We start from the raw sequence: 13,440 nt of genomic DNA on the forward strand, positions 1-13,440 counted from the left end.
ACACAGAGGTAGGCACTATTAGCCCCATTTTTTGACGTTAAAATCGGTACAGAGAGGTCAAGAAACTGGCCTGAAAGCATGCAGCTAAGCAGGTAAGGGTAAAGCCATAATTGGAACTCAAGCAGTCTGGTTCTGGAGACCATCATCTCGAGATGAGGTGACACGTCTTCCATAGTAATGACGCCCGTGACAAACAGCGACAAAAAATCCATAAAACACAACATCTCGAAACTTCAGATAAGGACAGGATCAGCAGTACTGACTTTTCCTTTGCCTCAGGTTCCAGGATAGCTCAGCACAACACTGCTAGTGATCTGGTTTTTTGTTTAAAATGTTGATATTTTGTTCATCATGGGGCTTTTTGCTTTCATGTTGATTTTTTTAAAAATTGCATTAAGTCTTCTCCATCTCGATCACTGAGTTTGGGGGTGACTGCTTCAATGACGCGCCTCACGCTAGTCCCACGGCTGTCTCCACCGCCCTTCTCCCCTCACTCCCATCCGGCCAAAGTGGCCTTCTTCCTGCTGCTCCATCGTAGGCTGGTCTCAGCCTCCTGACTTCACCCTTGCTGCCTCCTCTGGCCAGTGCACTCTACTCAGATTTTCTGGTGCCCGTCCCTTTGTGTCATTAACGTAACAGCTCAGAGGCCGCCTCCTCAGAGAGGTCTTGCCTGGCCACCCCACGTACAGCATCATCCCCTACACCCACATCCTGTTATGTGGTCTTCCTAGCACTTTCTGCTGCCCAAGATGCTTTTGCTCACTTATTCGACAGTGTGTTACTGCTCGTCTCCTCCACAGAATGTGACTGTCATGAGGGCAGGAGTCTTGTCCAGCTTGTTGTATCCCCGGTGTTTAGAAGAGTTTTCAGCACACAGTAGGGCCTCAATACATATTTGTCAAATGAATGAATGTGGTTTGAGGTGCGCATCCCCAGTACAGGTCCAGCTGTCTGCATTTATTGGGCATTTAGCCCATTGTATCGTAACTAGTCCTCCTGTCTGTCCCTAGTGCATCCATCCCCATATTAGCCCAAGTCCAACGGGGGGGCCCTTACTATTCCCCGCTCTATTACCCCCTGCGTGCATCAACAGCCCGACACTAAGATGGGGCTCAAGGAAGTTTGCTTTGTGGATGAAAGCCTCTGAGCAGGGCCCAGTTTTCCCAGTCACCTTGCACTGCGAGCGATGCCAGGGAGCTGACTTACCTGTTCACCCTCGCCTCCCTCCCACTCACTCAGCTCATTGCCCTCAGAAAACATCTAGTCCGACTAACTTTACAGACTAGGTAGCAACATGGGAAGATGATCATGATGCCTCCCTAAAGGAAGAATGCAGAAAACAAAATTACCTTTGCTTCCTATCCCTTATTCACGTGACAAATATTTGATCAACTACTATATCCAGGCACTGTTGAGGCACGGGGGATACAGCAGAGAACAAGACAGACAGTCCATGCCCACAGGGCTCCTCCAGTGTAGTGGGGGAGAGAGATAATTAGTAAGGGAAATAACAAAACCACCAGGTAATTAAGGATTATAGTCTGTGCTCTAGAGAAAATAAAGCAGTGTGGGACGGTGGGGCGGTGGGGGGCAGGGGGGAGTTGGGGTAGGGTGGTCAGGGAAGGCTTTTCTCCTCTGAGCTGCCACCTGAGATGACACACAGCCACAGGGTGAGGAAGAGCCAGCCTCGGAAACAGGAGTTGGACAGGAAGCCAGGAGCGGCCTGGGCTGTGATGGCAGAAAGCTCACACAGAACATAATGGCTGGCACTCGGGTAAAGACGGAAGTCGCAAGCTGAAACCAGAGGGGTAGGAGGAGGAAGGAGCCTGGGTCCCTGATGACTGTGGGGTGCACTGCTCAGGGATGAGCTAGGAAGCTGCCCCCCCCCCCCCCAAAAAAAAGCCCTGATTTACAGTGTTGGCCAATTTCTGTGGTGTAAATACTCCCACCAAAGCTGATTTCAAGGGATCAATGTGAGGTCACCAGGCACAGTCAACTCACAGGCACTAGAGCAAGCTGGCTCCAGCACACCGCTGCCCCGGGGGCCTTTCCTCCAGGCACATTTTATGGGAGAGAGAAGCACAAGAGAGAAGCAGCGTACCATCTAATTGCAGCTGCTTAGTCAGGTGTCTGTTACGAATGGCCAAGAGTCATTCCTAACAGGTCCATGCGCATCTGAGTCATTGGAGCAGACAAATCTCATTCACCTAAGTGCAAAGAATGATCGCTCCTTGGGCCCTTCCTGACAGTCCCGGGTCTGGCCGGCTTGGGATGTGGCTAACACGCAGATAATCGGAGGGATGAGCCGGGTATGCCGATCCCCTGCCTTGGTGTCCTCATGGGTTCACTTAAGACTCGGGTCCACATGACACTCAGCTCCGCAAGCGGCTTCTCAGAGTCTCAGAAAACTGCTCTGGAGGCGGAGTTGCTCACATTGCTGAGGGCACCCCAGGAACTTGGACAAATCACTCCCTGCTTCCAGGGCTGAGGAACAAGGGGAACAGGCCTGCCCCTTCCTCCTGGACCCCAGGACAACAGAACGCTCCTTTGCTCATTCCAAACCCGTGCGGAGGCCTCCTTGGGCCCACATCGTGCTGTGTCAGCAACAGGCAGAGGGATGAGGGACAAGTCCCAACCCATGATGCCTCAGGAGGGTGCACATGAGTTGGGGGAAGACAGAGACACACACGTTACCATGGCAGAGAATGCTGGAATAGACCGAACTTGCTGCTCTTCCCATGGACCCATCTCAGTGAAGGCCACCCCCACCCCCACTGCCATCCAAGCGAGAAATCAAGGAGTCATCCTTGCCACTGTCCACCAACCGATGCGATCAGTCATCAGGTTTGGCTTGCAATCTGTTCTCTCCTCTCTACACCCACTGCGTCTGGTTTGGTTTTCACCCCTGCTTTTCTGGACTGTGACCCTAGGCTCTTCTCCGCCCCTGCATTCTCCAAGTGCCCCTGGAGTGACTGCTATACGGGACAGATCTGTCCATGCTTCTCCCTCCTACCCCACTGCAGGATTTCCATGTTGTCTGGGAAGACGGGCACAAAGCCCGAGCATGGCACTCAAGGCCTTCACCACTGGCTCCAACTTCTTCTCCAGCCTTATCTCTCAGTCTTGTCCTGCACTGTCCAATACAGCAGCCACTTGCCACGTGTAGCTATTAAAATGAAAATGATTTGAAATTACATAAACCTGAAACTCAGTTCCTCAGTTGCACGGAGGTATTGGGTTGCCCATTTTCAAGTGCTCAATAGCCACACGTCACCAGTGGCTACTGTCTCAGCACAGATGCGGAGCACCAGGAACCATCTGGCCAAACCCTCCAGATTTCTTTAACAGGAAACTGAGGTCCGAGGAAAAGGACTGACTGACCCACGGCCACACAGCTTGACAGAGGAGAACCAACCAGAAAACTGACTGCCAGCAGAAGTGAGACAGAAAACAGGAAGCTGTTGATAAACTCTTGAGTGGTAGGACTATAGCTCTGGAGAAGGGCAGAGGCGAGGTTTGGGCTCATGGGGCACAGGTCACCTAATTCTCACAACAAACCTCATGAGGTTCGTGCCTTTATCATCTCTGTCTCACGGAGGGGGAAATAGAGGCTCACAGAGGTCAGACAGCCTGCCTAAGGTCACATGGCCCCATTTCCAAATCTGTAAAGTGCAGCTTAATACCAGTGCCGGCTCCGTGGTCGGGAGGATTAGGTCACTTAATTCATAACCTGACAGGACGCACAGGATGTACTCAGTCACTCTTCATTGTTGTCACCCTCATCATAATCATCCCAATTACATGTGAAATAGGGAGTCAGAACTGGCAGAGCGGCCAGGAGAGGGTTTATTTCTGATGGAAAGCCCAGGGAAGATGGACGGATGGGCAGGGTTCCTTCAGATCTCCTGGGTGGGGCCTGAGCATCCCAGGTGGAGAGACTAGTCGGGTAGGGGCACACATGGTGGTGTGCAGGAAGTCGGGGGGGGGGCAGTTGGGGATGATGGGAGCTAGGTATGGACAGGTGGGTGGAGTCACGAGCTGGAAAGGCCAGCGGGGCTCGCTGGGGCCCGAATAGGAGGTGGAGGAGCCCTTGAAGGTCAGCTTGGCGGAGGTGGACTCTGAAGGCCCCATCAGAGCAGGGGGGAGTCAGGAGGGACAAACGTCAGAGGGCAGAGCCACATCTCTGTACCCCTTCCACTGGACAGGGAGCAGAGTCAGGGCTGGTGGACAATTATGCAAATGTCAGCTGAGAGGCTCTGGGCTCCCATAGGTTTGGAGAGGCCAGGACTGGGGCAGCAACTGTGGGGAGGACAGAGAGCCAGGGCTCATATGCTCCCAAGGCCAGATCTCCCCTCCCGTGGGGTCACCCCAGCCTAGAAAACAAAGCTGCTGCCGGAAGCCGTCTCCTGTCGGCTTCAAGGACCTTTCTCATCCCTGTCACCCAGCTGAGCTGCCCAGTGGAGACAGCATGAGCTCTGGCATCAGAAAAACCTGAAGTTTGAATCCCGGCTGTGTGACTTTAGGCAGATCACCTCTTCCGCTCTCGGGGCCCACTTCTCAGAGCCTAATATGTAAAATGGGGATCAGAGCCACTGGGCCAGGGTGGTGTCAGCACAAGCAGGTGCCCAGGCCCCTCCCCTCCTCTGAGCTCCGGTATTGCTGCCTCTCCTGCTGTGACCCAAGGACGCCAGAAATCTTAACATGGCAAACTGAACTTGCCTCTCCTTTTTCCTCTCCCCCATCCCTCCCCTATGCCTAGAACCCCTGATGCTCTTGTTCTCCTGACAGCTCTGAACTCTTGTATGTCCTCTCTCTTTGAGCCCCGGTCCTCCCGGTCCAACCAACCAACCCAACCGACCGCAGTCTCTCTCAAGACCTCCTGGCCTGCTCCTCCTGCCCCCAGGCTCTCCTAGTCCTCCAACTGCACACTGCCCATAATGCAGACCTGACCAGGCCCCAGCGGCCAGCTCAAACCTGTTCCTGGCTCCCTAGCATCTCGAGATGAGAAATCCCTAGCATTTGTTCTCGAGAACAAATCCAAGCTCCTTGGAGTGGGGGATGGTGGCCCACTCCTTTCTGAGCCAGGCAAACCTCACTTTCCCATTCTGGCCTCGCCCCATACACCCTTCCCTCCAACCACAGCTAACCACCTGCTCGCCTCCGTGCCTGTCCCTGGTCTGAGACCCTGAGTCCGAGTTCCAGTTGTAGCCACACTTATTGGTTATGTGGCAGTAGACCCAGTTTCTGAGCCTTGGTTTCCTCACTTGTTAACAGGGCACTAAGACCCACCTCACAGGGTTGCTCTGATTAAGTGACCGTGCCAGCCAAAGCACTGAACCTGCCCCTGACACTCTGCACCCAGGCGATGGTGGCCGTGGGTGTGTTTATTCCTTCTGTCTGTAATGTCTTCTCTGATCTCAGGACTCCGCTCAACTGTCAGCTTCACAGAGGCCTGGACAACTCTCCGTGACAGCCAGAGGAGCCTGGGACGTGACCTCGAAGCTTAAAGGCCTGTCTCCCAGAACCACAGAGGGGACAGCTCTCTCCTGGGCCCAGCATGGGGCCTGGCCCTCAGTTGCCCCCAGCAGGAGGAATGACGGGAGGAATTATTGAATGAATCCCTGAATTCAAGATGGAACCCCTCTTCAAACCCTCCACACCCATCCCAAGTGTCCAAGTGGAGCTCAAAGTCCAGAGGGTAAATGATGCCATGTAAATACTGGACTGAGTCTGGGGAGCAGTCAGTGTCCCCTTCTGTAAGGCAGGGAGGGGATGGAGCTGGGTGGTTTCTGAGGCCCTTCCCCACTCGGGTGCTCCCTGAGGCAGTTAGGATGTTGGTGAGGAGGGTGAGCTCTGAGCCAGACAGACCGGAGCCTGAGTCCCGGCTCGTGGCTCCTACTTACGTCCGTCTCGCGTCCTCCCACACCCACTACATCTTGGGCAAGTCACTGCCCCTCTCAGCTTCCATGTCTTCATCTGTGAAACGGTGCTTGGCCCCAGTCCCACACAAGGAGTAGGGAAAGGAAAAAGGATTTGCTGTCCATAATAGCACCTAGCACACAACAAGTGCCTGACGAACTTTGGCTAGTGTTTTTTTAGAGTTGTTCTTATTTCCATTGTTGTCACTCCCTACCAGATCCTTTGCTTTCTGTAAAATAAATGTCCTGCCCTTCCCCCTCCCCCCCCCCCCCCACCAATTCAAGTTTCTACACTGTGGCCTGTGCCTAGCCAAGGTGTCCTGGATGAACACGGCATTCCTGGAGGCCCACAGACACCTGTGAGGAGGGAAGCAGAGATGCCAACAGCAAGCCTTGGGTTTGACTCACTGCCAGCCTCGCCCCTGTGGAGGCTGCTGTCTGTACATAAATCCTGTCCTCTCCTGGGAAAAGTAATGGCAGAGGCTGCTTCCCCAGGACACAAACACCCTGTCCGCGGCACAAAATAAAGTGACTTCGCATCTGTTACCTGCTTGGGTAGACAGCAACTCTCTCTCCCTCTTTGCACGTCAAGTGGACGGTCTGGGTCTTACTCTCCCACATTGGGAAAGGATGAGAGAAGGCAGTACCTTCCGTTCAGCTAGAAGAAGCTGGAGTCAGGATTTGAACCCTGTCCCCTGACCCTGCTCTTTGTCCCCCTGTGGCTGCATCTCTGGGTCACCACGCCCAGCTTATCAGGGCTCCCATCCAAGGCTGATCCAGCACCGTCTCCTTTGGCATGACAGAGGCCTTGGGAAAGGCTCCAGTGGTCACATGAGGCCTGGAGGGGGTGGCTGGGACTGAATGCGATCCCTTCTCTGGAGGCATGGGAGCTGAGGTCTCAGGCCAGAGAGCCGGATGCACGTCTGACCAAGATGACATCCAGCCACCTGCCCTCGGTGCATCAGCTGGCACAGTGTCCTTAGCCTGACCCTGTGTTGACTACTTGAAATACAAAGACAGGCAGTGTCGGGGAGGGGCGGGGGGGACAACTACCTGGCCCTCAGAGGCAGCTTGGAGGCCATGAGTGGCCCAGTCAGACTGGCTTCTAATCTTGCCTCTGCCATTTCCCAGCTGGGTGACTGAACGAGGCCCTGAATTCCTCTGAACCTGTTTCTTTATCTGTAAAAGCAGCAAATTACAGCACCCACTTGACGGGGTGTTTTGAAGATTAAATGAGGTAATATAACAAAAGCGCTTAGCATAGTCCCAGGCAGTGGGCTAGGGCCCAATGAGTATTGGCTGAGAAGCCCCAAACCCTTCTGAGATGGGGATCCCTCCTTCCCTTTTGCTCTGCGGTCCAGTGCTTAGCAGTGAAAAGAAAAAAAGGGGGGAACGCATGTACACATGTATACACACACTCACATGCTATTCACACAATAAAAATTCTGAAGAATTACAAAGCAAACCTAATCATGCTTTTCCATAGGGTGAGACTATGGGGGGACTTTAACTTTTACATTATATAACTCTCTTTATTGTGTTAATTTTACAATCAGATACAATAAAGATATCTAAAAATGGTTGTGTACTACTCTGTGCCAGGCACAGTATCAGGCACTTTTGATCCCTCACCTTTAGAACACCCTTCCCAGGAAGGCCATATTATCCCCATGTTATAGATGAGCAGGTGGAGGCTTAGAGAAGTGAAGTGACCTGACCAAGGACACATAGCTCATCAATGATGATGCCAGGATCTGACCCCATATTGGAATCAAGTTCAAAGCAATTCTGCTTGGCAGGTCAGGGAAAGCTTCACAGAGGACGTGATCTCTGAGCTGAGCCTCGAAAGCCGATTAGGGCTTCTCTAGGTCAGGGTTCTCAACCAGGGATGATTTTGACCCCAGGGGACATTTGATAAAGTCTGGAGACATTTTTGGTTGTCACAGCATGGTAGGGGGTGGGAGGATGGGGGGGGGGGGAGTGCTACTGGCATCCAGTGGTTAGAGGCCGGGATACTCCTACACATCCTGCAGTGCACAAGATTGCCTTGCACACAAAGACTTACCTGGCCCCAAATGTCAATAGTGCAGAGTATGACCTAACATGCTAGAGCTGTCATTTATTGAGTGCTTACTATGTGCTGAATGCAGTACTAAGTTCTTACAAATGTCATCTTATTTAATCCATCCCCACTGCTGTCAATGAGGGATGGTAAATAACTTTTCTGAGTTTCCACTGCCAGAAAATGGTGGCACCAGGATTGAAGCTGCCCAAGTACAAAGCCAGAATTCTTAACCTTTCTGCTCTGTTACCTCCAGGATTTATAATAAATGTAAAAGCTCCAGGCCAACCGCTAGGTGGGATGTGAGGAGAGTCCAGCTGAGCCCAGGCACAGCCTCCTCTGGCCTCTGGCCTTGGGCAAAGTCCCCTCCCTCCTCCTCGGCCAGCCGTTTCTCCATCTGTCAAGTGAGGGCTGCACCAAAAGATCTCCAAGGCCCTGGCAGCTCTGAGTCAGTTAGTTTCCAGGAGAGGGGCCCAAGCCCTGGTTCTAGGAACCGTGGGACAGAACCACCAGCAGCTGGGAGAGGAGAGGGTGTGCTGGGTAGGCTCAGCTTCATTCCCAGCGCACAAGTAACTAATGAGCCCCACTTCCCCACAAGGAGAGAGAGGCAGGTGGGGTGAGGAGTGGCCCGAACCTCCCCCAGGAGCTTACCTCTCCAGTGGGCAGGGATGTTTCTCTGCCACCTTCTTGCCAAGCCCAAAGGAGGCACCAAAGCAAGGCCTCCTTCTCTCGCAAGGAAGGCAGGTCTGGACATTTGCCCAGCTGGGTACATGAGTTCTCTCAGGTAGAAGGAGAAGGGATGGGAATGCATGCTGACCCAGCCCCTGCCCTGTGCCAAGCATTGCAAACAGCAGGCCCACCTCAGGTCAGCCTCCTAAAATCCTGGTAGGAAAGAATCACTGTGACCCCATTGTACCGGCCAGAGCATCAAGGCTTACATGAAGGGACTTGTCGAGTCACACATTAGCAGTGCTGAAGGAAGGTTTGGAACCCAAGACTATCTGACCGCAGGACAGTACATACTAGAAGGTAGCTGAGTGGCCCTCCTGTTCTTTTCACTCAGGAGTAAAAGTGCTTCACTAACATTTGGAGAAAAGATATATTTAATTTCTCCTGCATTCCCCAGGACATGGAATGGACTGCAAAAAACCAAAACACAATAGTTCTGACTTCTTGGTTTGCAAACAGAGGAACCCAGGCTCAGAAGGCAGAGGGCTCTCCAGCGAGAAAGTCAGACAGAGAGAGGAGAGGCTGAGTGATGGAGGAGGGATCTGGCCTGGGGCAGGCTGAGCTTTCTAGTCTGGCTCTCATTGTCTGATAGTGTGGCTTTGGGGAAGTTACATTAACCTCTCCGGACCTCAGTCTCCATATCTATTATAAGGATGAGGTTGGACAGATAGTTTCAAACAGACTCCCTTCAAACCCCACAACCTGCACCAAGCTATGTCAAAGGTTCTCTCCTCCATTTATGGGACCTCGCAGATGGAGAGGTGGGGCTACAAGGGCCTGGCACAAAAGACTCTGGAGGTGGAGGGCCCATGCCAGCCTGTGCAAGCTCCCAGAGCCCCCAGCTCTTGCTCTCCATCCTCACAGAGCCAGACTGGGAGGGAGTCAGTAATGGTTTGGGGATGAAAGGAACAGGGCGGGGAGGGTGGTAAACATGGGACCATTTCTCCTAGGCCAAGGGTCATCCATGGGTATCTACTAAGTGCAGGTTGACTTACAGAGACTTATGTATAAGCATAAGGGGAGGGGGCTTCCTACAACATAGGGGAAAGTAGTTATTTAATTCCTGCTTAAGCATCTCAAGGGTCAGGGAGCTCAGTCTCCGCCAAGTTAGCCCACTGCATATTCAAAAAATGTTTGAGTGAAAAATCTTCTGCTTCTAAAGGCTCCACAGTATGGGCCAGCTCAGGCCAGAATTAGTCATTTATTATTCAAACTTTACTGATATGTACTGATGTGCCAGGCTTTGGGGCCATAGATATGATGAATAAGAGACTTCCCCTGCTCTTTGGGAACTGTGTGCTAGACTGGTCAAGGCCAAAGAAACGGGACTGCAGGATTGAAACAGTTTAGGTTGAGAAGATTCTAGGCTTCCAGGCTGAAATAAGCTTGGGTGCCATTTTATTAAACACAGTAAAATGGGTATGTTTTCTACAAGATTTCTCCAAAACCTTTAATATGCAAAATGTACATGAAGAATCCTCCAAGGGAGGTAGAGATAATATACTATATTTTCCCAATATACCTGATCTTGGAACACTACTTTTTAAAACATCATACTTATTAACAGAAGATATTTACGGAAATGTGGCTCTAATGCAATTTTTTTTCCCCTCTTTTGGCTGGGGGAGCTTGGGAAGGCTTACACAGAAAGGACATTTGAGCAGGGCTTTGAGAGTTGAATAGGAGTTGGTCTGTTTCAATGGGAAGGTTTGAGGGAGATCAGTTATAGTCTTAGGCTGACTGAACTCAGCTTACCCCTGCATATACTGTTTCATTTAGTCTTCAAAGGTCTTGATGAGGCCAAGGAGGTCATCAAAAGCTCTTGGAGACTCCTAGAGGTCCATCCCCCTCCCTTTTCTTGAATCACCTCACCTTAGGGTCTTATTCTCCAAATCTTGAGTCTTAAGTCCTGTTCCCACTGTCAACCTGGCCCCTGGTTTAAACCCAAAATAGTTCTTACAGTATCTGGACTTGATCCCATCTTTAACCCCTCAGACACCTTGGCCTAGCCAAACTCATCCTCTTGGTACCCAAACTCATCCTCTCAGAAGTTTGGGGATGACCATAACTTAGGCTCTCTCTCAGATTTAACTCTGACTTGCCCAGCACAATTTAGTCCTGGTACTGTCCCCTAAGGTCTTGGTGCACACCTGATTGAGTCTTGCCCCATTGTGCCCCAAGTCGATCCCTCAGCTACTCCAAATAGTCCTGACCCATTCCCGGATGCAGTCCCGCCCCCTGTCTAGCCCATTCTCGTCTGTTTGTCCCGAAGCATTCATTTGTGGTCTCTGCTTCCAGGTCCAGGCCGCATGGGCCCTGACAGTGGCCCTGCTCTTGCCCAGCTCTGATCCTTCCCCGTCCCCAACCTTGCCCTGAGCCCGTACCTGGGCCAGCTCTGATCTCATTTGTCCCAGCCGTAACACCCTGTGGGTGACCTCTCCCCAACCACGGACCCACCCCCACTTAGAGTCGGTCTCAGACCCCTCCGGGTGCAGAGGGCCCTAGGCCCCGCCTCCAACAGTCCGCCCTCTCGCCGCGGCCCCGCCCCGTTCCCGTCCCGTCCTAATTCTGATAGGGCCCTGACCCTGCCGGCGGCCCCGCCCCGTGACAATTCTGACTTGGCCCAGCCCGCGGCCCAGCCCTAACCCCGCCCCCGGCCCGGCCCTGGCCCCGCCCCCGCCCCCGCCCCCGCCTCCGGCCGGCCGGGCTGCTCACCTGCAACTCCTCGAAGGCATCATCGATGCCGGTGACCTGGTGCTGCTCGTGCAGCGCGGGCTCGTCGCAGAAGAAGCAGAGCAGCGCGCGGTCCGTGAGGCAGAAGAGCTTGACCTTGTCGTGCGCCTGGCAGGGTCGCGCGGCGCGGCGCGCGTTGAGGATGGCGTCCAGCGGGAAGGCGCTGTAGCGCTCCACGATGTTGGCCAGCTTGAGGCTGGGCGCGAGCGCGGGCTCGGCGAACGTGCGCCGGCACTCGGGGCAGTCGCGGGCGCCCTGCGCCTCCTGCCTCACCCAGTGCTCGGTGATGCAGCGGCGGCAGAAGTAGTGCTCGCAGCCCAGGCTCACCGGGTCCTGGTAGATGCTCAGACAGATGGAGCAGAGCAGCTCGTCCTTGAGGCTGCACGCCATGGCGCTGGGGGCGGCGGAGAGGGGCCCTGAGATGCAGGGGGGCTGCTGAGAGAGCGCGGCGCTGTCGGGGGCAGCACCGAGAGATGGGTGCGGGGAGCAGGTGGCGAGAGGCAGGAGTAACAGCCACAAGAGAAGGAAGGGGGCCTGTCCGGGAGGGAGGGGGGCACGCGAAGAAGAGGTGCAGGGTAGACACTAGCCGGCATGCGAGTCCAGAAAGGTGGTCTCGAGGTAGTGGGTGACTCGGAGCGATGGGTGCTGGAGGGTGGGGGTCGTAGGTGTATGAGGGAAGGGGCTCTGGCAAGGAGGTTCTAGAGGAAAGGACAGTCTGAAAGGGTGGGCGCTGGGAGAAGAGGATCCAGGAGGGGGCGGAGGCCTTAGGGGGGCTGAAATCCCGGGATGGGTGCAGTGGGGGGAGGGGGAGAAGCTGGGATGGGGAATTCTGGGGAAGGGGGAAGCCAGCTGCGCCGCGGTTGTGCGTGGCAGAGGAGAGGAGGGGTGCGAGCACGCACAGCTGCCCGATCCCGGCCCCAAGACCCTGCCCGGCGTTGCCCCTTACCCTGCCGGCTCAGCGGCCACTGCTCCGGTCCGAGCGCAGCCTCTCAACCCGGAACCAGCCGTGCGCGAGCTGCCGGCGGCAGTGACTCCCTCCCCGCCCCCGCGGGCCGGGCCCGGGCGACTCCGCCCCTGCGGCGGGCGGGGGAGAGGAGAGGCGGGGCCAGGCCTCCAGCCTGCGGACCCCCTCCCCGCCCCCACTGTTCCCCTACTCCCCCGGGGACCGAAACCCAGCTGTTCCTTCAGGATCCGCTCACGGAACAAGAGGCACGTCTCATTAGGGTCCCCGCGGCGGGTAAGGACAGCTAATTTAAGAGGATAACGAGTAAACAAGGAGCATCTTTCTGGATCATCGACTTGAAGATTTGGGAAAAATAATTACGTTTTATTAAAACAAACAAGGATATGTCGTGTAATCTCTATAGAACACAACTTTTGCATAAAACGTAAAGATACACTCGAGAGAAATGCCCTGCTTGCTTAGAGGAAGTTCAACATTTCCTCTTCACTTTCTTAAGGAGTGCTTGGAGGAGCTGGCTACTGTCTGACCCAATGAGTTGCCTCCATTCAGCAAACATTTCCGGAGTGCTATATTTGTGTGTGTGTGTGTGTGTGTGTGTGTGTGTGTGCGCGCGCGCGCGCGCGCGCGCGCCGCGGGTGGGAGAGAGGGTGGAGCTGGAGAGGAGAGAGTAATAGGAGACCTTATCTTGTATGCCAGATGGAGAGGGGATAAGGGATTTCTAGACAGAGGAGACAGCCTATGCAAAAGCACAGAAGCGTGAAAAGAGAGGCACTTTGAGGCAAGTCCAAGTAGTTCTGCAGTGTTGGGGTTGGGGAGGGGAAGGCAACGAGTGGAGGGTGTTGAGGGTCACGGTAAAGGGTTTCCTGAGGGCATTGAGCTTTCAAGTAGGGGCATGACTTGGTCTGATGTAGGTGTCAAGGAGTCAAGGAGATGCCCGCAGCAAGGTGAAGAAGGCAGGGACTCTTTCTGATCTGTCTGCACATGCGCAGTGCTTGGTACACGGTAAAGGTGTGTAGCTGAATGACAGCAGCAAG

At 54.0% G+C, this 13,440-nt stretch overlaps 1 protein-coding gene across 4 annotated transcripts in view; it reads right to left on the reverse strand.

The window, feature by feature from the left end:
- The window catches only part of TRIM62 (tripartite motif containing 62), a 30,999-nt gene extending 18,523 nt beyond the window's left edge, over window positions 1-12,476 (reverse strand). Inside the window, exons 1-2 of one of the 4 annotated variants that reach the window (XM_042951669.1) lie at window positions 12,389-12,476; window positions 11,425-11,858 (exon numbers count right to left, since the gene is read on the reverse strand). In XM_042951669.1, the coding sequence (XP_042807603.1) occupies window positions 11,425-11,832 (408 nt within the window). In that variant the 5' untranslated portion in view covers window positions 11,833-11,858; window positions 12,389-12,476. Of the gene's footprint in view, window positions 1-6,662; window positions 6,940-11,424; window positions 11,875-12,388 lie in introns of those variants that run through there. The other 3 variants (XM_042951668.1, XM_042951670.1, XM_042951671.1) reach the window with 3 other exon arrangements.
- Between the last annotated feature and the right edge of the window lie 964 nt (window positions 12,477-13,440).

This window comes from Panthera leo, chromosome C1, assembly GCF_018350215.1.
Source record: "Panthera leo isolate Ple1 chromosome C1, P.leo_Ple1_pat1.1, whole genome shotgun sequence".
NCBI lineage: Eukaryota > Metazoa > Chordata > Mammalia > Carnivora > Felidae > Panthera > Panthera leo.